We start from the raw sequence: 22,213 nt of genomic DNA on the forward strand, positions 1-22,213 counted from the left end.
AATAGCAGCACAATGTCAGTCAGCTGCTTGTAAGACAAGCAGGATATTGGCGTGTATTAAAAGAGACGTGGATTCCTGAACTGGGGTCTAATACTAGCACTCTACAAAGCATTAGTTTGTCCCATCTGGAATACATAGTTCCGTTTTAGGCAGTAGTTTATAGTAAAGGAATAAAGGATGCCTTGGATATAGAAAAGGAACCAAAAGGAGTAAATGAGTAGTTGGCTCTGGAGCTGGTTTTACAGTAAGAGCAGAGGGTCTGTGGAGCAATTGCCTCCGGATCTGGTTCTTTACAGTAAGAGCAGGGGTTCTGTGCAGTAGTTGCCTCTGGATCTAGTTTTTTACTGTAAGAGCAGAGGTCTTTGGGGAGGAGTTGCCTCTGGATTTGGTTCTTTACTGTAAAAGCTTAGGGTCTGTGGGGAGGAGTTGCCTCTGGATCTGGCTCTTTACAGTAAGAACAGGGGATCTGTGGAGCAGTCGCCTCTGGAGTTGGTTCTTTACTCTAAGAGCAGGAGTTTGTGGGTAGATGTTGCCCCTGGATCTGGTTCTTTACTGTAAAAGCTGAGGGTCTGTGGGGAGGAGTTGCCTACAGGGCTGGTTCGTTAAAGTAAGAGATGGGGTCTGTCGAGTAGTGTCCTCGGAGCTGGTTCTTTACTGTAAGAGCAGGGGGTCTGTGTAGTTGTTGCTTCTGGAGCTGGTTCTTTGGAGTAGTTGCCTCTGAAGCTAGTTCTTTTCGATAAGAACAGGGATCTGTGAAGTAGTTATTACTGAAGCTGCTTCCTTACTGTGAGAGTAGGGGTCTGTGGAGTAGTTGCCTCTGGAGCTGGTTCTTTACAGTGGGAGCACATGCTTGCCCTTTAAGTCAAGGGCGGCAGAAACACATGTGAGCACCATGGGTCAAAGCCAGGCAGCTATGTAGGGCAGTCCACTTCAAGAGATGGCTCCTTACTGTTACAGCTGTGAATATGGAGAATAGTCACCTCAGGAACTGGTTCTTTACTGTAAGAGCTGTGAATGCATAGAGTCTCAGAAGATGTCACAGCAGCATCAGCTGATGGCTTCAAGAAAGGATTAAATGATTTCTTACAACAAAACAACACTAACACTTATGAAAATGTATTGAATTTTGTTCTAAAAGTGGATCCATTCTGATTGCTGGAGTTTTTCCCCAGGATTTTGCCCACATTCCTTCCCATCTCTTAGTTACACTTGATGGACATACCGTATATACCGGCGTATAAGGCGACGGGGCGTATAAGACGACCCCCCAACTGTCACCTTATACGCCGGTATTCAGTGGAGAAAAAAAAAAATTTTATTACTCACCTCCCACGGCGTTCTGTCGCGCTCCGGCAGGATGTCGCTCGCTCCGGCAGGCTGTCGCTGGCTCCTCGTCCCCGCCGCAGCATAGCTTTCTGAATGCGGGGCTTGAAATCCCCGCTTCCAGAAAGCTAATACACACGCCGGCAGCCATGACATCATTGAATGGCTGTGATTGGCTAAAGCACACGTGGCTTCAGCCAATCACACTATTCAATGACATCATTGAATGGGTGTGATTGCTAACACGTGCGCCTTCAGCCAATCACAGCCATTCAATGATGTCATTGAATAGTGTGATTGGCTGAAGCCCCGTGTGCTTTAGCCAATCACAGCCATTCAATGCTGTCATGGCTGCCGGCGTGTGTATTAGCTTTCTGGAAGCGGGGATTTCAAGCCCCGCATTCAGAAAGCTATGCTGCGGCGGGGACGAGGAGCCAGCGACAGCCTGCCGGAGCGAGCGACATCCTGTCGGAGCGCGACAGAACGCCGTGGGAGGTGAGTAATAAAATTTTTTTTTTTTACACTTTTTTTTTTTTGTATTACCGGCGCATAAGACGACCCCCGACTGCAGAGCAGATTTTTCGGGGTTCAAAAGTCGTCTTATACGCCGGTATATACGGTATGTCTTTTTATAACCATACTAAACACATAACAATGGTGATGATCCTGGTGACATCACCTAGTGACATCACTGCTGCTCTGTAATCATCTGCTGTTGTGTCTGACTTTCTCACAGGTTGGAAGTTTCTTCACCAGATCCAACGCTAAAGCGGAGTTACGTAATATAGCCTCATCCCCTGACAGCGTTTTTCAAGTTGATGACTTTTCTGCTCTGGCAAAGATTCAGGAGAATCTGCAGGAGAAGATTTTTGCTATTGAAGGTTGGTGTGACTGTCACAGATCTACTTAGTGCCATCAATGGACCTCTTCATCCTCCTCCAGCAGCATCTTCTTCACCCAATTCTAGGTCTTCTCTGTCAGAATGAGTGTAAACAGCTCCTCACCTCGTGTGATAGCTCTAGCCAGAAGTAATCTTCTTATCAGACAATGATATGTCTTTCCCTTAGTTACGTCTGTCTTTGGGAACACTTGTTGACAACCAATATGGCTGTCATTACAGCTCTCTCGTAGGTTGTCACTAAACTTTTCTATCCCAAGAACAGATGTTATTAGGCCGAAGAGCTCTAGAGATCTTAAATAAACAAGGACCTTCAAGGTATGATGAGGACATGACCTTCTTATTCCTCAGTAGCTGTAAGGACCAGCAACCTCCTGTTGACTTGATACTGCCCCCCCCCCCCCAATGACATGGCTGTCAGCAGTGACTCTCAGACATGGTTTTCATCCCTCCAACCCCTTAAAAAACACCTCTGAGCGCTGCCCTCATTGTAAGAAGTGAGCTCTCCTGTCTTCCACAGGTACTCAGTCTCTTAGTGGACAATCGTTTGAGATGGAGTTTTCACAGGAGGGATTCAGCTCAGTTCTAACTTCGGTAAGTGCCAAGTGCTAGACATCATCAAAGAAAGGGAAAAAAAACCCTACTTCGTGACACAATATATAATGGCGATAATTATCACCACTGTACATTATACATAATTCTAAAGTAATCAAATCATTTCCCCCATATATAATACTAGCTGATATACCCGGCTTCGCTCGAGTTAATTTGGTACTGGTGTTTATCTGGTGTTCACACAAAAAATCTTATGAAGTCGTGGTTACTTTAGAGATAACATATGTTCACCATTTTGCATGGTTCTTTGTGTTGCCCAGGAAACACCACGTGGAAGTAACCATGCAACGTTTCCTTTATATAAAAGGACATCAGGAAGTGAGAGAATTAGATTCCATACGTAAAATTTGGACGCTAATTCTTTTCCACTTAGAATTAAATAATCGAGTTGGGACCCATTAACTTTTCCTATTTATGACATAATAATCAATGCTCATGCCAAATTTCAAGTGAGAGAATTGGATTACGTACGTAAAATTTGGACGCTAATTCTTTTGTGCTAGAATTGAATAATCGAGTTGGGACCAATTAGCTTTTCCTATTTATGACATAATCAATGCTCGTGCCAAATTTCAAGTTTTTATGACATTGGGAAGTGAGAGAATTAGATTCCGTATGTAAAATTTGGGCGCTAGTTCTTTTGCGCTAGAATTGAATAATCGAGTTGGGACCTCTTTACTTTTCCTATTTTGGACATAATCTATGATTGTGCCAAATTTCATGTTTCTTTCTTTCATTAGTGGCGAGTCAGTGAGTCATGTATAATCAGAATAGGAAAAAACTCACTTCATGTGCTCCGTCAAACTGTGTCAATGTAAAGGGATCTTACTTGTTATGGGGTGCCTGGACTCCTGGCACCCCCAATATCCAAGAAAGCAGAAAACTCCAATGGAGCAGGCGTATTCCTCATAGGTCGGTTTATTACATTAAAAAACAGGTAGATTGGCGCTGCAACGCGTTTCGGCTTCTGTCAAGCCTTTTTCAAGCATGAGTCAGTGAGTCAGTGAGTGAGTCAGTGAGTCAGTGAGGGCTTTCGTCTTTATATATATAGATACACAGATCACTATTCTGTCCCTATGTAATGTATACAGATCACTAATCTCATCCACTATACAATATACACAGATAATATACTGCATATAGAATACTATTCCCAACAGATTTGTAACAGATTACAAATCTCCTCCTCTATATAACATGCACAGATTACTATTCTCCTCCTATATAGTATTCTGTATATAGATGAATATTCTATCCATATATAATGTACATATATCTCTATTGTCCTCCTATACATAATATGCACAGATCAGTGTTCTCCCCCTTTATAATATTGCCTCATTCTGCGGTTTCCAGGATGGCGCCTTGGTCGGAGCCGTTGGTGCCTATGGCTGGAGTGGTGGAGCCTTTGAGTACAGATCTGAGCAGAAGGATAGCATCTGGATTAATATGACGAAGACAGAGACTGACATGAAGGATTCCTACATGGGTAAGGACGTAGCGCTGTCCTTGGTTTCCACTTGGTGACTACAGTACTACCTTCCTTGCCTGTGTTTTTCTTTCAGAAGAAGCTTTGAAGGGCGCACAGAAGGTGATGAGAGGGTTTCTTCATGTAAATTGTCTTTGACATATCTGGACCTGCTTCTTTTTAGGCTATGCTTTGCTGCAAGTACAATCCAACGTCATCGCCATGGGGGCGCCACGATACCAACATACAGGGCGGGTCATTGTCTTCAAAAGGGACTCTCCAAGCTCCCAGTGGCGTATGATAGCCCATGCTCTCGGTGAACAGGTGATTTTCATAGATGTCAATAAGGATGAGATTGAGCGCCATGCATGAATCCATCATCATCCCAGTTCTAGATAGGAAATGCAATATGATGGACTTAAGGAAAAGCAGTGAAATTTCCTATGGACAATGTAAGGACATCCTTCAGTCATCCCAAAGTTTCCCTAAACTGTGCCCTCGGGCATCTTCCAGCTGTAAATCGACACCTATAACTGGTCCCTGGTTAGACTAAACCATAGGTCCCTCATCTTTTCTTACTCATGATCCACATGAATGATGGTCAGGAGCAACGTGGATCTCAAAAATGAAGGAGAGAAGTTTTTAGGCTAGGACAACTCAATGACTAATGTTGTGGGGCGAAAGATCATAAAACAGCCCTTCTAATATAAATGTGGTCAAATTGCAACCCACCAGTTGCTATAGCCCGACAATTACAAGAAAACCAATCCTCATCAATTTCTTGTGATTTGGCTGCACAACTTGTGTTGCGCCCAGAGTTGACATTTAGCCCTAACAGTTACGGATAAATATTTTGGTGCAAAATTTGACACAATTGTTATGAGGGGCACATCATATTAACTCAATTTACAGCATCGTAGTACATTTTAGTTAGATTTTCATAACGCATTAAATGTCAAGTTAATGTTTGCTACATTTGTAGGCCAAACAAACGCCACTGTTTGGTTGTTAGGATATGCCTGAATTGTCAAATGCCAGTACGTATGGTCATAAATCAGGAGTCCCATGGCGAGCCACTCTGCAAGGGGTCACAAACCTAACATAGTAACATGGTTTGTAAGACCGAATGAAGACAATGTCTATCTAGTTCAGCCTGTCCATCCTCCTATGTTGTTGATCCAGATGAAGGCAAAAAACCCCAAGAGCCAATTGGCCCTTTCGGGGGAAAAATTCCTTCCCGACTCCCTAATGGCAATCAGACTAATCCCTGGATCAACCCCTAATATTTCCTACCTGCCTGTATACCCGGATTAACAATTAACCTAAGATTTATATCCTGTAATATCCTTCCACTCTAGATCTCCTCTATGGATTTTGCCATCACCACATCCTCAAGCAGAGAGTTCCACAGTCTAACTGCTCTTACAGTAAAGAACCCTTTTCTGTGTTGGTGATGAAACCTGCTTTCCTCTAAACGTAGCAAATGCCCTCTTGTTACTGTCGCAGTCCTGGGTATAAGCAGATCATGGGAGAGATCCTTGTATTGTCCCCTTATGTATTCATACATGGTTATTTGATCGCCCCTTAGCCGTCTTTTTTCCAGGGTAAATAATCCCAATTTTGATGCCTCTCTGGGTATTCCAGTCCCTTCATTCCATGTATTAGTTTAGTTGCTCTTCTTTGAACGCCCTCCAGCACTGTAACATCTTTCCTGAGCATCGGTGACCAGAACTGTATGCAGTATTCCATGTGGGGCCTGACAAGTGCCTTATATAGTGGGAGAATAATGTTCTCGCCCTTCGCCCCTATACCTCTTTTAATGCACCCCAAGACTTTATTACCTTTTGCAGCAGCTGACTGGCATTGGTTACTCCAGTTTAGTCTACAGTCCACTAGTACCCCCAGGTCTTTTCCCTCTCACTTTTCCCTAGCAGTACCCCATTTAGTGTATATTGGTGACATCCGTTTCTCCTGCCCATGTGCATAACTTTACATTTATCAACATTGAACTTCATTTGCCATTTTTCTGCCCAAGCCCCCAGCTTATCCAGGTCCGTTTGTAGCCGCACATTGTCCTCCATTGCATTAATTATATTGTATAATTTTGTGTCATCTGCAAATATTGATATTTTACTGTGCAGCCCCTCTATTAGGTCATTAATAAATATATTGATCAGAATGGCGCCCAATACTGAACCCTGTGGCACCCCGCTAGCGACTGTGGCCCAATCAGAGTATGAGCCATTTATTACCACCCTCTGCTTTCTATCATTGAGCCAATTCTTAACCCACTTACACACGTTTTCACCCAATCCAAGCTGTCTCATTTTATATATCAGCCTATTATGCGGCTCGGTGTCAAATGCTTTAGAGAAGTCCAGATATACAAGATCAATAGACTCTCCCAGGTCCAGCCTAGAGCTTACTTCATCGTAGAGGCTGATCAGATTGGTCTGACATGAGCGACCCTTCATGAACTCATGCTGGTGAGGAGTTATTCTGTTGTTCTTCTTGAGGTACTCTTTGATGGCGTCTCTCAGAAACCCCTCGAATGTTTTTCCCGTTACTGAAGTGAGACTTACTGGCCTGTAGTTACCAGGCTCACTTTTATGTTCAAATAAATTTTATTGCACGTCGACAGCTTGGTCTCACTTGTAAATCACTTCAACCTTATCAAGACAGGCAGTGAAATAAACTTGGTACACCATTAGATATGTCTGCTTCAGAGTCTTATTATCGAGCAGAAGGTTAGCAGAGACGAGGGGACAGAAAACAGGGTATCATGGGGGATTAACGTTGCGCTTCCCCCAGTAATCCTAAAACATCTGGTTTGCATTAACTCCTTGTTGAGTATTTTCCCCTTCTCCCTTCTCTGTCTTGGTCTATGTTGCAGGACTGGGACAGTCTCCAGTCTCGTCTCGTCCTGTATTTCTGATTTGGACCTTTCTTTTGCTGTCGACATTAGTTTTACTTATTCTATGACACACAGTGGGGGGGGGGGGGAGTAGGGTAGGGAAGGAGGGAGGAGGAAAGAAGGGGACGGGGGGGGGGGGAGAGGAGAGATGTGTGGAGTTAAAGGTAGGTATGGCCGCGTGTGTTACGCCCAGGGGGTCTTTCTTACGATCTCACTGATCTGTAGAGCCTTGCTCTATCCATTTTCTGAGGTTGTCCGTTCCCCTGAACGCAACCCACGGCTGCCAAAGCTTGTAGTAGGCGTCCCATAGTTTGGGCTCGTCTGCCCCCAGCTCGTCGAATCTCATGAGAGTATGTAATTCTTCCACCCACATGCCCCTGGTTGGGGCGGTGGCTGAGCGCCACAGTCTTGGAATGAGTCTTCTCATTGCTATTATAAAATGTTTTAATAGACTTGCTTTCGCCTCCCTCACGGAGCCCGGGAACAGTGAGAGCAGGGCAAGCTTGGGTGTCATCGTAATGTCCGAGTGATTGACTTGGTTGTACAGGGTTGTCACTTCTTTCCAGAGCTCGGCTACTGGCTGACATTCCCACCAAATATGTATCATGTTGCCTCTGCTCCCGCTGCATCTCCAGCATTCCGAGGAAACCTGGGGGAAGATCCTCTGCATTTGGTCAGGGGTTCTGTACCACCTTGAAACTATCTTATAGTTAAGGTCTTGAATTCTACCTGCCGTGGAGACCTTATGGGTCAGATTCCAGATCCTTCCCCAGTCCTCCTCTGTGAGGTTGTCCCCCAACTCCCGCTCCCAGGACTCCCTATACCTCAGGGCCTCGTCCCCCGTCTCCCGACCCAGCAGCATCTTGTATAGCTTAGAAATCATGTGCCTTTGGGTTGTGCCTGAAAGACATATTTGTTCAAACTCCGTAAGGGACGCTGTTAAATTCACTTTCGGCGTCAGCGAGCTCACAAAACCCCTTAACTGTAGGTATTGCAGCCAAAAACCTGGCTGTGGTGGAGCCTGGTCTAGAATCTCTGTCAAAGATTTCAATCCTGACTCTGTCACTACGTCTCTTAATCTGGGGGTTGGTGTAGCCGGGAGGGACAGGAGACCCGTCCTATTTTTGGTGGTTTCAAATAAGGGATTTGCAGTAAGCGGTGTTAGCGGCCCGGGAACCGTGACCAGGCCGGTGCGAGACGCGAAGCCCGCCCATGTCGTAAACAATTGGAGACTGAAGGGGGAAATATTAGGAATATATTTTATCCACCTGGTTGGTATCCAGGGGGCTCCGTATAGGCCATCCGTCTCCCCCGCGTGCTCTATTTCCACCCATAGCCTTGAACTCCTGTTTTTAATAATGTCAAGGGCACAGTTTGCTATGTTGGCTTTATGGTATAACGAGAAGTCTGGTAGGCCCAGGCCTCCCTTTTCTTTTTCCCTCGTCAGTATGGAGTGGCGCAGTCGTGGTTTGCACCCCTTCCATACAAAGTTAATGATCAGGGATCTAATTTTTTTGAAAAATACTCTTGGGAGGCCTATTGGAATGGTTTGGCAAATGTATAGAAATCTGGGTAGCACGTCCATTTTTACCGCATTAATTCGCCCATTCCATGAGATCTAGAGGGGGTTCCATTTACCCAAATCCTTCTCCAGGCCCTCGACGAATGGGATGAAGTTTAATTTATAGGCTGCCGTAGGCTCTGCTGAAATATTTATTCCTAGATATTTTAAGTGCGAGTCGACCCACCGAAAGGGGAATACTGACTTCAGATGCGAGACCTCGGCCTGCGGGAGTGTTATGTTCAGGGCCTCTGATTTCTGTGCATTGATTTTGTAGTTATTAATTCTCCCGAATTTCTCGAATTCCTTTAAGAGCACAGGCATGCCGATTCGGGGGTTAGACAGGTATAGCAGCAGATCATCGGCGAATAATGCCATTTTATGTTCTGAGGTGCTAACCCTGAAGCCCTTTATTGAGTCGTTGCTGCGGATAGCGTTCGCTAGGGTCTCCATAGTAAGAATATAGAGAAAGGGGGAGAGGGGGCACCCCTGTCTCGTCCCGTTGCTCACTCTGAGCGTGCCGGACAACGTCCCGTTCACCCTGATTCTCGCGGTCGGGTCCTGATAAAGTGCCATGATCCACTGGAGCATCCGTGGGCCCAGTCCGATTTTCTCTAGTGTGGCAGAGAGGAAGGTCCAACTCACCCTGTCAAAAGCCTTCTCTGCATCGATCGACAGGAGGCATAGTGGGGTGTTAGTCGATTTGGCCCTAGCTATTAGGGACATTGTTTTGATAGTGTTGTCCCTTGCCTCTCTGCCAGGGACAAATCCAACCTGCTCCAAGTGAATCAGCTTAGGAATTTGGTTTTGTAGTCTGATTGCTATTAATTTAGCAAACATCTTGAGATCAACGTTTATCAGTGAGATTGGCCTGTAACTGACGCAGGCCGAGGGGTCCTTACCCGGTTTAAGTATAACTGTGATGTGGGCCTGCAGAGCCTGCTTGGGGAACGGGTGGCCTTTGTTTACCGCGTTAAATGCGTCTAAAACTATTGGGACAAGTTCTTCCGCAAATAATTTATAGAATCTGGCTGTATATCCATCTGGGCCCGGGCTCTTATTTACTTTCAGATTTTGGATTATATCAGTCAGTTCTGGGGATGTGAAGTCCTGCTCCAGGGCCTCGGCCTCTGTTGGTGCCAGGCTCTTAGGTGCATATTCAGAGAGGTAGGTATCAATCTCGTTTTTAAGGGTCTGATGTGGAGTATGTGTCTCTATCGGGATGTTGTAGAGTTTATCATAGAAGGATTTAAATTCCTCCAGTATATCCTTGGTGTTGTGTACTACTTGGCCTCTGGCGGATTGAATTTTAGGGAAATATGTTTGGGGGGACCTGGGATGAAGGGTCCTAGCCAGGTGCGCACCACATTTGTCCCCGTATTCAAAGGACCCTTTTCTAATTTTGTCCCTGAGGGCCAGGGAGCGCTGGTCCAGTATCTCTAAGATCTGTTGGCGGACCATCGAGATTTCCGCCCGCAGTGTTTCGTTTTGCTGTCTTTTGTTAGTGTTCTCTTTGGCCCTCAGGGTAGCCAGTAGCCCTGTCAAAGTGGCTGCTCTCTCTTTTTTAATCCTGGTTCCCTGGGAAATCAGCACGCCCCTTAGTAAACACTTGAGGGCTTCCCATTTTATTGGTGCCGGGGTCTGGTCTGCTTGGTGGGTCTCCTTAAAAGTTTCAATTTCTTTTCTGAGTATTGATACGCATAAGGGGTCTTTTAGGAGGTTATCGTTGAGTCTCCAGGACTGACATCTAGGTGTGGATCCCCATCCCGCTAAACCCCCAAAGACCGGGGCATGATCCGACCACAGCAGGTCCCCATGTGAACATGAAGGGGAACTATCTAAGAGGCTGTGTGAGATCATAAGGTAATCTATCCTACTGTAGGAGTTGTGAGCCGCTGAGTGGAACGTGTAATCCCGGGTGTCTGGATGTAGTGTTCTCCAGAGATCTATTAAGTGTAATGCATCTAGCTTTTTTTTGAGTGCCCTGATTGCTGCCCGGGAGACGGAGGACTTACCCGATGAAGTGTCCACCGCGGGGTCCATTGCCACGTTAAGGTCTCCGCCTAGGATTATTCTCGATCCGTCCGCGAATTTGGCTTGGGCGGTCAGCACTCTCATCGCCGCAGGAACTTGGTTCTGGTTGGGGAGATAGATATTAGCAAAGGTGGTCACTGTACCCATTATTTCAACCTTGAGAAAAATATATCTGCCCCCTGGGTCAATAAAGGAATCAACTGGCTGGTATTGAAGCGTCCTATGTAGAGCAATGGAAACCCCTCCCGCCTTTCTCAGAGGGTCGGGACTATGGAGCCACTTGGGGTAGTACGATGAGGAGCATGTTGGCACGCTCCCCTCCCTGAAATGCGTCTCCTGTATCATAGCTACCATTACTCTTTTTCTGTGGAGGTGATATAGGAGCTGTCGTCTCTTCTGTGGGCTGTTTAGCCCCTTGGTATTGTGGGTACAAAACGTTAAATTCGCCATTTAAGCCTGGAGACCGGGGTGGATGCGTATCTCCCATCTCTCCTCAGGTGGGTTAGGGGTAGGGAAAGGTAGAAAGGGGTGACACAAAAGGGAGCGACACATCGGGAAAAACCAAATAGGGAATAGACACGTAACTTAAGAACAAACAACATCTGGTAGAGGGCCGCATGCGGTCCCTTAGAACTTGTGGTCCGCCTATAAAAGGCAGAAAACAACAGCTTAAATTAGCTGTCAGACCTATGTGGGAGTGTGGAGGCCAAGGAAGGGTGGGCTCCCTCCCGCCTCTCAACCCCGTCGAGAATGTATCCCGGGTGTAGGAAGCGGGATCGTTAAACATATGAGTGGGCGTTCCCAGACCCGGCTACGTCAAATTCGTCCCCCCTGCTAGTAAGGTCTTGTGGCATGTTCATCCTGTACAGGCGCATTTGGGGGAGGGGGGGGGAGGAGTTATAGGTATAGTAGAAGTATATGCGTGAAAAGAGGAGAAACAAGACAGTATGAGATTATAGAATAGAAGTGGCTGCGTCCCGGTCACTCTGCCGCTCCGCTTCTGGCGTCTTCATTTCCCCCCTGGCGTTGGTCTCTGCGTCGTCGTCTGGATCTCGGGGGCACCGGTATCCACGTGTTTCTTGGGGGTGGCACCGGAAGGGAGCACGATGTTGGCCAATCTGGTAGTCGGACTGGGGGTAATTCCAGAGTTCCCAAGAAATGTGGTAAGTCTCCCAGTCCTCGGAATGTTGCTGCCCTGCCATTCTTAGAAGCATGTAGTTGGAAGGGGAAACCCCAGCGATAGGTAATCCCCCTATCCTGGAGGATGGTCAGCAACGGTTTCAATGCTCTGCGCGACTCCGGTCGCTTCAATATATTATTGAAGAATGACTGGGCCCAGCCTTCCAGTTGTGGTGGTTCAACTTCTTCCGTAAGGCCTCTTATCCGTAAGTTATTTCTCCGATGCCGGTTTTCTAGGTCATCGAGGTGCGTGTAGAGATCTAGTATCTGCTGGGAGTGTAGGTGTAGCTCTTGATCATGCGCCTCAAGCGTTTCTGTGACCTTCTCCTGGGCCTCCTCTACTGCCTCTACTCTCTGGCCTATTTGTCGGATCTCCTGCTGGAGAGACGCTACGTCCTTCTTACGTGCGGCCTCGAGTTGCTGGAAAAGGGTATCAATGTGATTCTGCGTCGGTAGGGCCCTTAGATGACTTTTCCAGTCCCAGTCCTCACCCACTTCTGATTCAAGGGTTTGGTTGTTGGGTTCGCTCTGGGCTAGGTATCTGAAGTTTGATCGTCCTGTTCTGTTACCGGCGTTGTCTGCGCTGCCTGTCACAATATTCTGTTTGCTGGCTTGCGGCTCGGTAGTCTTGGGTTTGGCTGCGCCTTGCACATCGGTCTGTGTGTATCTTCTCTGTCCCGCGTTTCTTTGTGGTAGCGGGGCGCTGTGATATGGTTGTACTGGTGGGCCAGTCTCTGACTCGGGCTGGTGGTCATCTGTGGGTTCTTTGGAAGGGGCTCTGGGTCCTAGGAGTTGCTCTGGCGAGCCGTGTATCAGAGGGAGGCTGGACCGCGGAAGAGCCCGATCCGGTTGCGGCACAGGGGGTGTTGATGCATTCTTGGCCCGGTTACTGGACTCGTTCTGCACGCTTGGCCTCTGTGATGACTTAGTTGTTGTTGTGGCCTGCTCGTCGGCCAGCCTAGTCTTTCCTTGTGCTGTTCTTTTTTGTTGCTGAGGAGAGCTCGGTCTTGGCTGACTTGTGTCTGTGTCCGGCATGTTTATGTGCGGGCTGTGCGTAAGGCCCTTAGGGGTGTCTCCTTGCCGGGAGGGCGGCTCTGGGGAGCTGGATGTTGGTGGGGAGCTGTTCTGCCTTGAGAGGCTGATTTCCTGTGGGGGGTGCTTGCCAGCCTGTCCTGCATCTTGCTGGGGGGACTCGTCCTGCCTCACTGGGTGCTGTACGTCCCTTTCATTTGGCTGTACCCCCTTGCTGGGCTTGTTGCCTGTGTGGGTCGTTGCCCTTTTCCCCTGCTCCACTGGGGGCTCTTCTGCTGGGGGTGGTTGACGGGCTCTCCCCTTTTCCTGGGCTGCTTTTCCTGGCCCCTTTTCCCCTGCTGGGTGCTGTAAGTCTGCCTGTGGGGGGGCTATCTGGGCCGCAGGTGACTCTGTTTCTGAGCTGGTGGAGTCTCCCCTTATCCCTGGGGCTGGCTCATTAATCCCCCCTGCCGCTCTCACCTCCTCCTCTGCTGTAGCGCCCTCAGCGCTTGCTGCTCCTCCTCCCCCCTCCGTTGAGCTGCTGCTGCCAGCGGGTACCGGCGGTCCGCCGTCCGCCGGTAGTGTCGTGCCGTCACCTCCTCTCTGTGGTATGTGGTGGTGATCGGGGTCTCCCGCTGGGCCGCCCAGGCTTCGGGATTCTCCCCGGGCTCCAGCCGGCTGATTGCTGTCCGATGCAGGGCTGTGTTGCCGCTCCGGAAGTGGAGCGGGCGCCATCTTGGGTGCGCGCTCCCGGGACTCTGCTCCCGCTGTTCTTCGCAGCAGGGTCGCGATGCTTCTCCTGGAGTCGTCTGAGGAGGTTGGTGTGACTCCTCTCTTCTTCCCCTTCGCCATTGTTGCGGATTGCCGGGTCTGGGTCCTCCACGTGTCGGCTAGATGGGGCTGGATGCGGGAGCCGAGCTGAGGCACGTCTCACTCCTCCATTAGCTGGCCATGCCCCCGTCCCAGGCTCACTTTTGGTCCCCTTTTTGTAAATTGGAACCACGTTGGCAATGCGCCAATCCAGTGGTACAACCCTGGTCTTGATAGTATCCACAAATATTAGATAAAGCGGCCTAGCTATCACATCACTTAGTTCTCTTAGAACCCTTGGGTGTATTCCATCTGGGCCCGGCGATTTATTGATTTTAATCTTCTTTAACCTGTTCCGCACTTCCTCCTGCGTTAGGTATGAGATATTTTGTGAGAGGTTCATTTTGGTCCCCTGCATCTCATGTGACATTTCCTTTTCGTTCGTGAATATGCTTGAAAAGAAACTATTTAATAGGTTTTCCTTCCCTCCATCATCTTCAATGAGTTCTCCTGCATTATTTGTTAAAGGGCCAGTGCTCTCAGTGCAAATCCTTTTGCTGTTAATATAGTTGAAAAATAGTTTTGGGTTGTTTTTGCTCTCTTTGGCGATCAGTCTTTCAGCCTCCTCCTTAACAATTCTGATCTTATCTTTGCATATTTTGTTTTTTTCCCTGTATGATTTTAGTGCTTCTTCGCTGCCTTCTTGCTTTAGTAGTTTGAACGCTTTCTTTTTTTCATTTATTGCCCCTCTTACCGTCTTGTCGAGCCACATTGGTTTCCTTTTATTTGAAGTTCTTTTATTTTTAAAGGGAATGAACTGCTCACATGAGGTGATTAGGATCCTTTTAAACTTTTCCCATTTGTCCTCTGTACTGATATTTTTGAGGATGTTGTCCCAATTAATGTTACCGATAGTAGTTCTGATCTGATCAAATTTTGCTTTACTAAAGTTTAGTTTCTTTGTCGCTCCCTGATAAGGCTTCTTATTGAATGACAGCTGGAAGTTGATTATATTGTGGTCACTGTTACCCAAGTGCCCCTCAACCTGTACCCCCTTTATTCGGTCCGGTTTGTTAGTTAGTACTAAGTCCATGTAACCTCATGTAGCTCCCGAGTCACTGGCTGGAGATCACTGGACTAGGGTATGAAATACAGAGAGTTGGCGAAAGCTTTAGAGCGCGCCCGGCTGACTGCTTCCTGCTGCTTCTCCTTGCACAATTGTGATGTTTGCTTTCTTTGCAGATTGGGTCGTACTTTGGGTCAGTCTTGAACATGGTCAAAATAAGTGCATCAAAAGTTCTCTTGGTGGTGGGAGCCCCTACATATTATTCTACAGTAGGTCCAGGAGGGCGAGTCTACCTGTGCCCCATGTCTACCCAGGTGAGACTTATACATGAGATCTAATGTATTTTATGACTTCTGTATGAGTGGCACAACACCACCATGACACAGGGATCATCTCCCACATTTCCTCATTACTTGTATTTAGACCATGTACTTAGAATAGAGTGTTTCACACCATTCTTGGTGCCGGCAGATGAAAGCACGGAGAACAGTCACCGAATTCACCTGCTCAGAGACTCTACAGGGTGACAGCAGCCAATATATGGGCCATTTTGGCTCCGCCATCGCCATTCTTACAGACTTAACTGCAGACCAGTATCCTGACTTAGCTATTGGGGCCCCCCTTGAAGACAACGGTGAAGGAGCGCTGTATATCTTCCCAGGAAAAGATGGCGGCTTCAGAACCTCGTATATACAGGTAAACTGGAAAAGTATATGATGTGCACAAAAATCTCAGAAATGTGAGGTGTGAGGTGGCCAGCAAAAGGTAAAAACACTTAAAAAGACATGTGAATGTAGCACCACAATAGTGCCCTATGTGTGCCTGTTCCATATAATGCATGTAATGACTTGTGTGTGCCAGTCCCATGTAACATATGTAATGTAAGGCCTCTTGTGCACCTGGTCCATGTAACGTGTAACATACTGTAGTGTCCTGTGTGCACCCGGCCCATAAACTCTATGTAATGTACTGCAGTACCCTGTGCGTTCCCTGCTGCATTGTTGTCGTTAGCTGTTTAGTAGTACTATTCTTGCAACTCAATGTTTTTCTCTGCATTTGCCATTTTATCTCTGCGGTGGGTCGTTCTATATCTTCTATTGCGATGCCGCATCTGCGTATATATTCTATGTCCACTATCACCATGCCCCATGTACGTATCCCAATCTGCCCTGGGGGGGAACTCACAGATCAGTAATACAACGTCTACATCAATGTAATTTTCTCTTGTGGCATACAGAGACAAATGTGGTAAAACTTCAATAAGCGGGTGGGAGTTTCCCTCGTCGTTGTTTCTTGGCGCCATGTTGTGTAGATCAATATTAACTTTATTGAGACACATAAAACATCCCATGGGTTACTAATTGTCATATCAGTAAAGCCTGAAGCTGGCAGTAAATATGGTAACAAGTGTACAGCTAGCGTGGTCATAGCTCATCATGCGTTCGTGCCATTTTTGGTTACTGGTGTTCAGAGACATCTACGTGCTACATTTCTTTCTCCATCCTATTCCCCAGCGCATTGCAGGAAGTCAACTGAGCGGTGGAGTTCAGTTCTTTGGAAGATCGGTGGCTGGTAACTTAGACGTGACGAATGACGGGCTGCCAGATGTGACGGTGGGGGGTGAAGGTGTCGCTGTCGTTCTGAGGTGAGAAGGGCGCCTTAGCCCCGCGCTGCTGCCGGTCTCTGCTGTGATGTCTCGTACGACACTTAATGGCATGAAGAGCGTTATTCCCCCAAACTGCTCGGAGACTCAGTCGCAGATTTCCGTAAAGATCTGAATTGGAATAGCATAGAAAGCTGCGTTATTTCATCCAAGAAGATGTCAAGGACAGGACAAAAGCTGGACACACCCCATTATAGTCACTAGGGTCTGTCCAGCACCGCTTTTTTCCATCATTGGACGGATCTGACATGATGGAACAGGAAAACAGAATATCAGGTGTTGGTGTGAACCGGCCGTAATCACACATGGGTGAAAGATAGGTCACTATATAACTGGGCACACTTAACATTCAAAAGCCTGTAGGACCAGGGTGACACTCCACATGGTGGGCATATTAATTGTCCGACAGCTTTACAGAAGCACCTAACTGGTAATAGAACATTAATGGAGTGTCAGAAGAACATGACTCCAGGACCCCTACTTACAGGGCATTTTTTGATTATGGGGTGTAATGTCCTCTGAACCCTCTTGTGTTTTGTGCCCCTCATTAGTAATGTTTCTCCCGTGCAGATCTCGGCCTGTGTTCCAGGTCACCGTGTCCATGAGCTTCAGACCCTCTGAGTTTTCACTTTCTTCATATGAATGCACAGACAATTTCAAAATACAGAAGACAGAAGTTAAAGTCTGCTTTAACAAGAATGTGAAAACCCCTAAAGCCAGAGGTAATGCGGGTATCATGGGGGTAGCCATACAGTGTATACCAGTCACCTATAGGACCGGCAGTGATGGTATTACTCACAGTATAGTAGGTGGTCAGTCGTTAGTTCAATACGGTATAGCTCTTCGTCACATCTATCTGTTGGGACAGCAAAGATCCTCCACTATGAGAATGGGGTCAGGGTTAGACAAGTTGTGAGGATCCTCCACTGTATGGGGACAATACAGAGATCTCCCCCATCATCTAATTGTACCCAGGACTATGGCAAGGGGCTCTCTAATAACTATGTATAGATATATCAGGGAACAATAGAGATCTCTCCCATCATCCATTATACCCAGGACTATAACAAGGGGTCAGTCCAATAACTATGTATAGCTATATCAGGGAACAATACAGAGCTCTCTCCTATCATCCATTATATACAGGACTGTAACAAGGGGGCGTTCTAATAACTATGTATAGGTATATCAGGGGCTAGTACAGAGATCTCTCCCATCATCTATTTATACCCAGGACTGTAACAATAGGGCGCTCTAATAACTATGTATAGATATATTGGCGGACAATACAGAGATCTCTCCCATCATCTATTATACCCAGGACTGTTACAAGGGGGGAACTCTAATAACTATGAATAGATATATCAGTGAACAATACAGAGGTCTCTCCCATCATTTATTATACCCAGGACTATAACAAGAGGTTGCTCTAATAACTATGTATAGATATATTGGCGGACAATACAGAGATCTCTCCCATCATATATTATACCCGGGACTGTAACAAGGGGTCACTCTACTAACTATGTATAGATATAGCAAGGAACAATGCAGAGATCTCCCCCATCATCTATTATACCCAGGACTATAACAAGGGGGCGCTCTAATAACTATGTATAGATATATCAGGGAACAATACAGAGATCTCCCCCATCATCTATTTGTACCCAGGACTATGACAAGGGGGCGCTCTACTAACTATGTATAGTCATATCAGGCAACAATACAGAGATCTTTCCTATCATCTATTATACACAGGACTGTAACAAGGGGGCGCTCTAATAACTATGTATAGATATTAGAGATGAGCGAACGTGCTCGGCCCCGCCGCTTTTTCGCCGGAATACCGCGATTTTCGAGTACTTCCGTACTCGGGCGAAAAAATTCGGGGGGCGCCGTGGCGGCGCGGGGGGTTGCAGCGGGGAGTGGGGGGGAGAGGGAGAGAGAGAGAGAGAGGCTCCCCCCTGTTCCCCGCTGCTACCCCCCGCACCGCCGCGCCTCTCCCCGCCCCCCGGCGCCCCCCGAATCTTTACGCGCGAGTACTGAAGTACTCGAAAATGGCGGTACTCGGGTGCGTAAGTACTCATTACGAGTACGTTCGCTCATCTCTAATAGATATATCAGGGGTCAGTACAGAGATCTCTCCCATCATCTATTATATCCAGGACTGCAACAAGGGGGCGCTCTAATAACTATGTATAGATATATCAGGGAACAATACAGAGATCTCTCCTATCATCTATTATACCCAGGACTATAACAAGGGGGCACACTAATTGCTATGTATAGATATATCAGGGGTCAGTACAGAGATCTCTCCCATCATCTATTATACCCAGGACTATAACAAGGGGGCTCTCTAAAAGCTACGTACAGATATATCAGGGAACAATACAGAGATTTCTCCCATCATCTTTTTGTACCCAGGACTATGACAAGGGGGCGCTCTACTAACTATGTATAGTTATATCAGGCAACAATACAGAGATCTCTCCTATCATCTATTATACACGGGACTGTAACAAGGGGGCGCTCTAATAACGATGTATAGATATATTAGGGGTCAGTACAGAGATCTCTTCCACCATCTATTATACCCAGGACTGTAACAATAGGACGCTCTAATAACTATGGAGCTTGCGCTCCACCACATATTGAACATTCGTGCCTGAATTTGCACGAGGCGTAGAAGCGACAATGTCCCTCGTTAAAAGACCAACAAGATCCATTGGACTTTGCCCACCGGCACCTGCAGCACCTCCCGGAAAGAACATTTTTTGAAGTTTTTGGGCTAGGATCAGCTAGATCCAAACGTTGGTCATTTTAGTTGCCCAGACTTGCACCTCCTTGGACAGCTTCTGCTTTGACCCTCCTGCCAGCAAGCCTCTTTTCACCCACACCCTGAAAATCCCTTGCATTACCCCCCCCCCCCTTCTGACTGTAGGCCTCCCCAGCTGACTGTGATATCCCCTTCTTCCCTGTACATCCCCTGTTGCAGCCGCCCCCTCCTCCTTCCCCTCCCCCTCTTAGGCCCGCTCGCCCACCCACTACTACTCCTCTGCCCGCTACCCCTTCTACTGTCATCATCAGGGCTGAATAGGGTCTCGCTCCCATAGCCCCCAATGCCATCCTCGCCTTGTGCCAGCCTTTAGCTGGAACTTCTTTTTTTCCTGGGATCATGCAGCTGTCCAAAATCGGAGCCACATAGGGCACGCCTTCCCACCACCATAAGTGCCTGCTGGACAGCCGCAGCCCCCCCCCCCCCCCCATGCTAGACTTACTGCTCGCCGTCACCGCTCCTCCACTCGAAACAGCCGTACCACTGCATGCTGGGCCAGCCACATCACGACGCACCTGCCTCCGCTCACTCTGTCTGCCGCCCGTAGCAACCGCCGACTCTATCCTCATCATGACTGTTCTGCCGGCTGACCGCGGACTCACCGTGCACTCTCCTCTCTTGGCTGCCGGGCTGGGGCTCAGCCTAACCGGGAAGTTTCTTTTCCTTTGTGGCTTACCCCGGACCTTGCCACCGATCCCTCCTGTGGGGCACCGCTACCCTCCATGGCTGGAGCTGCTGGGCGCCGGAACTCTTTGACCATCTACTCGAGCCACTGGGGGCCCTGGCTGGCCACCGCTTACGGAATTTTCTGCACCAGGTAAAGTCTTCTTTCTCTCAGTCTCCAGCTATATCTTCTTCACTCTTCACTCCACGTACGACTGTCTTCTCTTCCTCCTAACTTTTACCAGCCTACCTATACCTGGTCGCTTATCCCAACCCCTTTCTGACCCCCCGCCAACCAGTCCCTAGCAGCTTCGTGATTTATTTTGCTGCTTTTTAGGACTCTAATAAGGTGGAGCTCTAATTACTATGTATAGATATATCAGGGAACAATACAGAGATCTCTCCCATCATCTATCTATACCCAGGACTTTAACAAGGGGGCGCTCTAATAACTGTGTATAGATTGTAACACTTGGGATCATTCACTCACATCACAGGTAGACACCATCAGGTTAAAATCCAATTTCTCATTTATTTATACTTTCAAAGTAACATCAGCTTGCTTTAGCACAGCTCTCAGCAATTAACTTAAATGTTCTTTACTTAAAGGGGTTGTACGGCCACACAGGGTAAAAATTTTTATGCTGCTGCTTTCCTTTCAGTAAGGATAGTAACAGACAGCATACAGGGGCTCAAACCGGCAGGCAGATCAGCTGCAATGTCAGTTTCTTACCTTAGAATCTGATGTTCACTGCAGCTTTCAAAGATGGCGCCTCTGTGCTGCCTTCCCACAATGCTCTGCGCTCTCCCTCTTCTGTGTGCGCGCTCCCGATGGCAGTAAGAGGCATGAAAAAGCAGGATTTCATGGCCTCCCTCAGCTCACGTCCTAGCCCCGCCCACGACACGCCCACCTCTATTGAACTGCTCTACAGTGTCTCCCCGCCCAGGCCTCGCCCCCTGCTGCATACTATACTCAGAGGGGTTGTAGCCAGGGGACACTTATACACTCATGGTTCAGGATAAAATCCTGGCATGAGTGTATAGTGAATGGAGAGGGGCTGGGGAGAGCCGAGAGAGAACTCTCCTGCAGCCCCCCACTGCAAGGCTACCTACTGCCCCCCCACCCTGCTAAAGTAAAGTAAAACAAAACATTTCCCCACACACACATGCCCTCATAGTGCCCCTCCCACAGCGACCCCCCCCTCACAATGACCCCCCCCCCGACTTCTGTCAGCCGGGTCCCTGCACACACACATCACTGCACCCCCCCCCCTTGCACACATCCATCCATTCATCTCTCCCTCTCCAACCCTCCCCCCTTCCCCCGGGACTTCTGACAGCCGGGTCTCCAGACACCACGAACACACACACACATCACTGCCCCCCCCCCATTGCACACATCCATCCATCCATCTCTCCCTCTCCACCCCCCCCCCCGAGAACCCGCCCCTCCACTCATTCTTACCTTGGAGATGAAGAGCCAGCAGCCATGCCTCCCCTGCAGGCAGAACTGAGCTTCCCAGCGGCTGAAGTTCTTCTGCACATGCGCAGAGCTGTGCTGGAGAAGCGTGTCCCCGTCGCCCCGACAAGAAGAGGACAAGAGACTTGTCGGAACCCATGGCAACCGAGGAGCAACACAGGGGGGGGCATCAGAAAGGTAAGTGAATAACTTCTGTTTGCCTAATTTACAATGCACAATGTATATTACAAAGTGCATTGTATTGGGCAAACAGAAGTAATGAGACCTAATGTTTATGGCCGGACAACCCCTTTAAGGCTTTCAATGATAAACAGTCCAACTGTAGTTCTCACCCAGCTTTCCTCAGGACAAGTTCTACCCAGCTTTCCTGAGGCACACGATTAGTCTTTTAGTGTTCAGGTTTCTACGTGGACCTCTATTTCTGGCTCTCAGCCCAGGTCCCTCTCTGGCTTTCAGCCCACTTCTCCTCTGAATGTGGCAGGAACAGACACCTTAATCCTACTTCCTGCCACACCCAGGGTGTTTTCCCTCATCTCAGGCACCAGAATGTCTGTCTATAGCCCCCTACAGGCCATTCTTTGTACTGCCCCTTTACAAGATATAGGTATTAGTGTATCTTGACATCACCAGAAGCTAGGAGGAACGCCCCTGTCACACCCCTAGCTCCCAATTGGCTCAAGAGCTGAGGG

General features: G+C 47.8%; 1 protein-coding gene across 1 annotated transcript in view; it reads left to right on the forward strand.

Moving 5' to 3' along the window:
- Positions 1–22,213, forward strand: part of LOC136577311 (integrin alpha-M-like) — a 141,928-nt gene that overhangs the window by 58,939 nt on the left and 60,776 nt on the right. Inside the window, exons 9-16 of the mRNA XM_066577181.1 lie at positions 2,060–2,204; positions 2,742–2,815; positions 4,193–4,325; positions 4,489–4,628; positions 15,056–15,193; positions 15,351–15,575; positions 16,394–16,524; positions 17,113–17,264. Of these exons, the coding sequence (XP_066433278.1) occupies positions 2,060–2,204; positions 2,742–2,815; positions 4,193–4,325; positions 4,489–4,628; positions 15,056–15,193; positions 15,351–15,575; positions 16,394–16,524; positions 17,113–17,264 (1,138 nt within the window). The remainder of the gene's footprint in view (positions 1–2,059; positions 2,205–2,741; positions 2,816–4,192; positions 4,326–4,488; positions 4,629–15,055; positions 15,194–15,350; positions 15,576–16,393; positions 16,525–17,112; positions 17,265–22,213) is intronic.

The sequence above is a fragment of the Eleutherodactylus coqui genome, chromosome 8, assembly GCF_035609145.1.
Source record: "Eleutherodactylus coqui strain aEleCoq1 chromosome 8, aEleCoq1.hap1, whole genome shotgun sequence".
Classification (NCBI taxonomy): domain Eukaryota; kingdom Metazoa; phylum Chordata; class Amphibia; order Anura; family Eleutherodactylidae; genus Eleutherodactylus; species Eleutherodactylus coqui.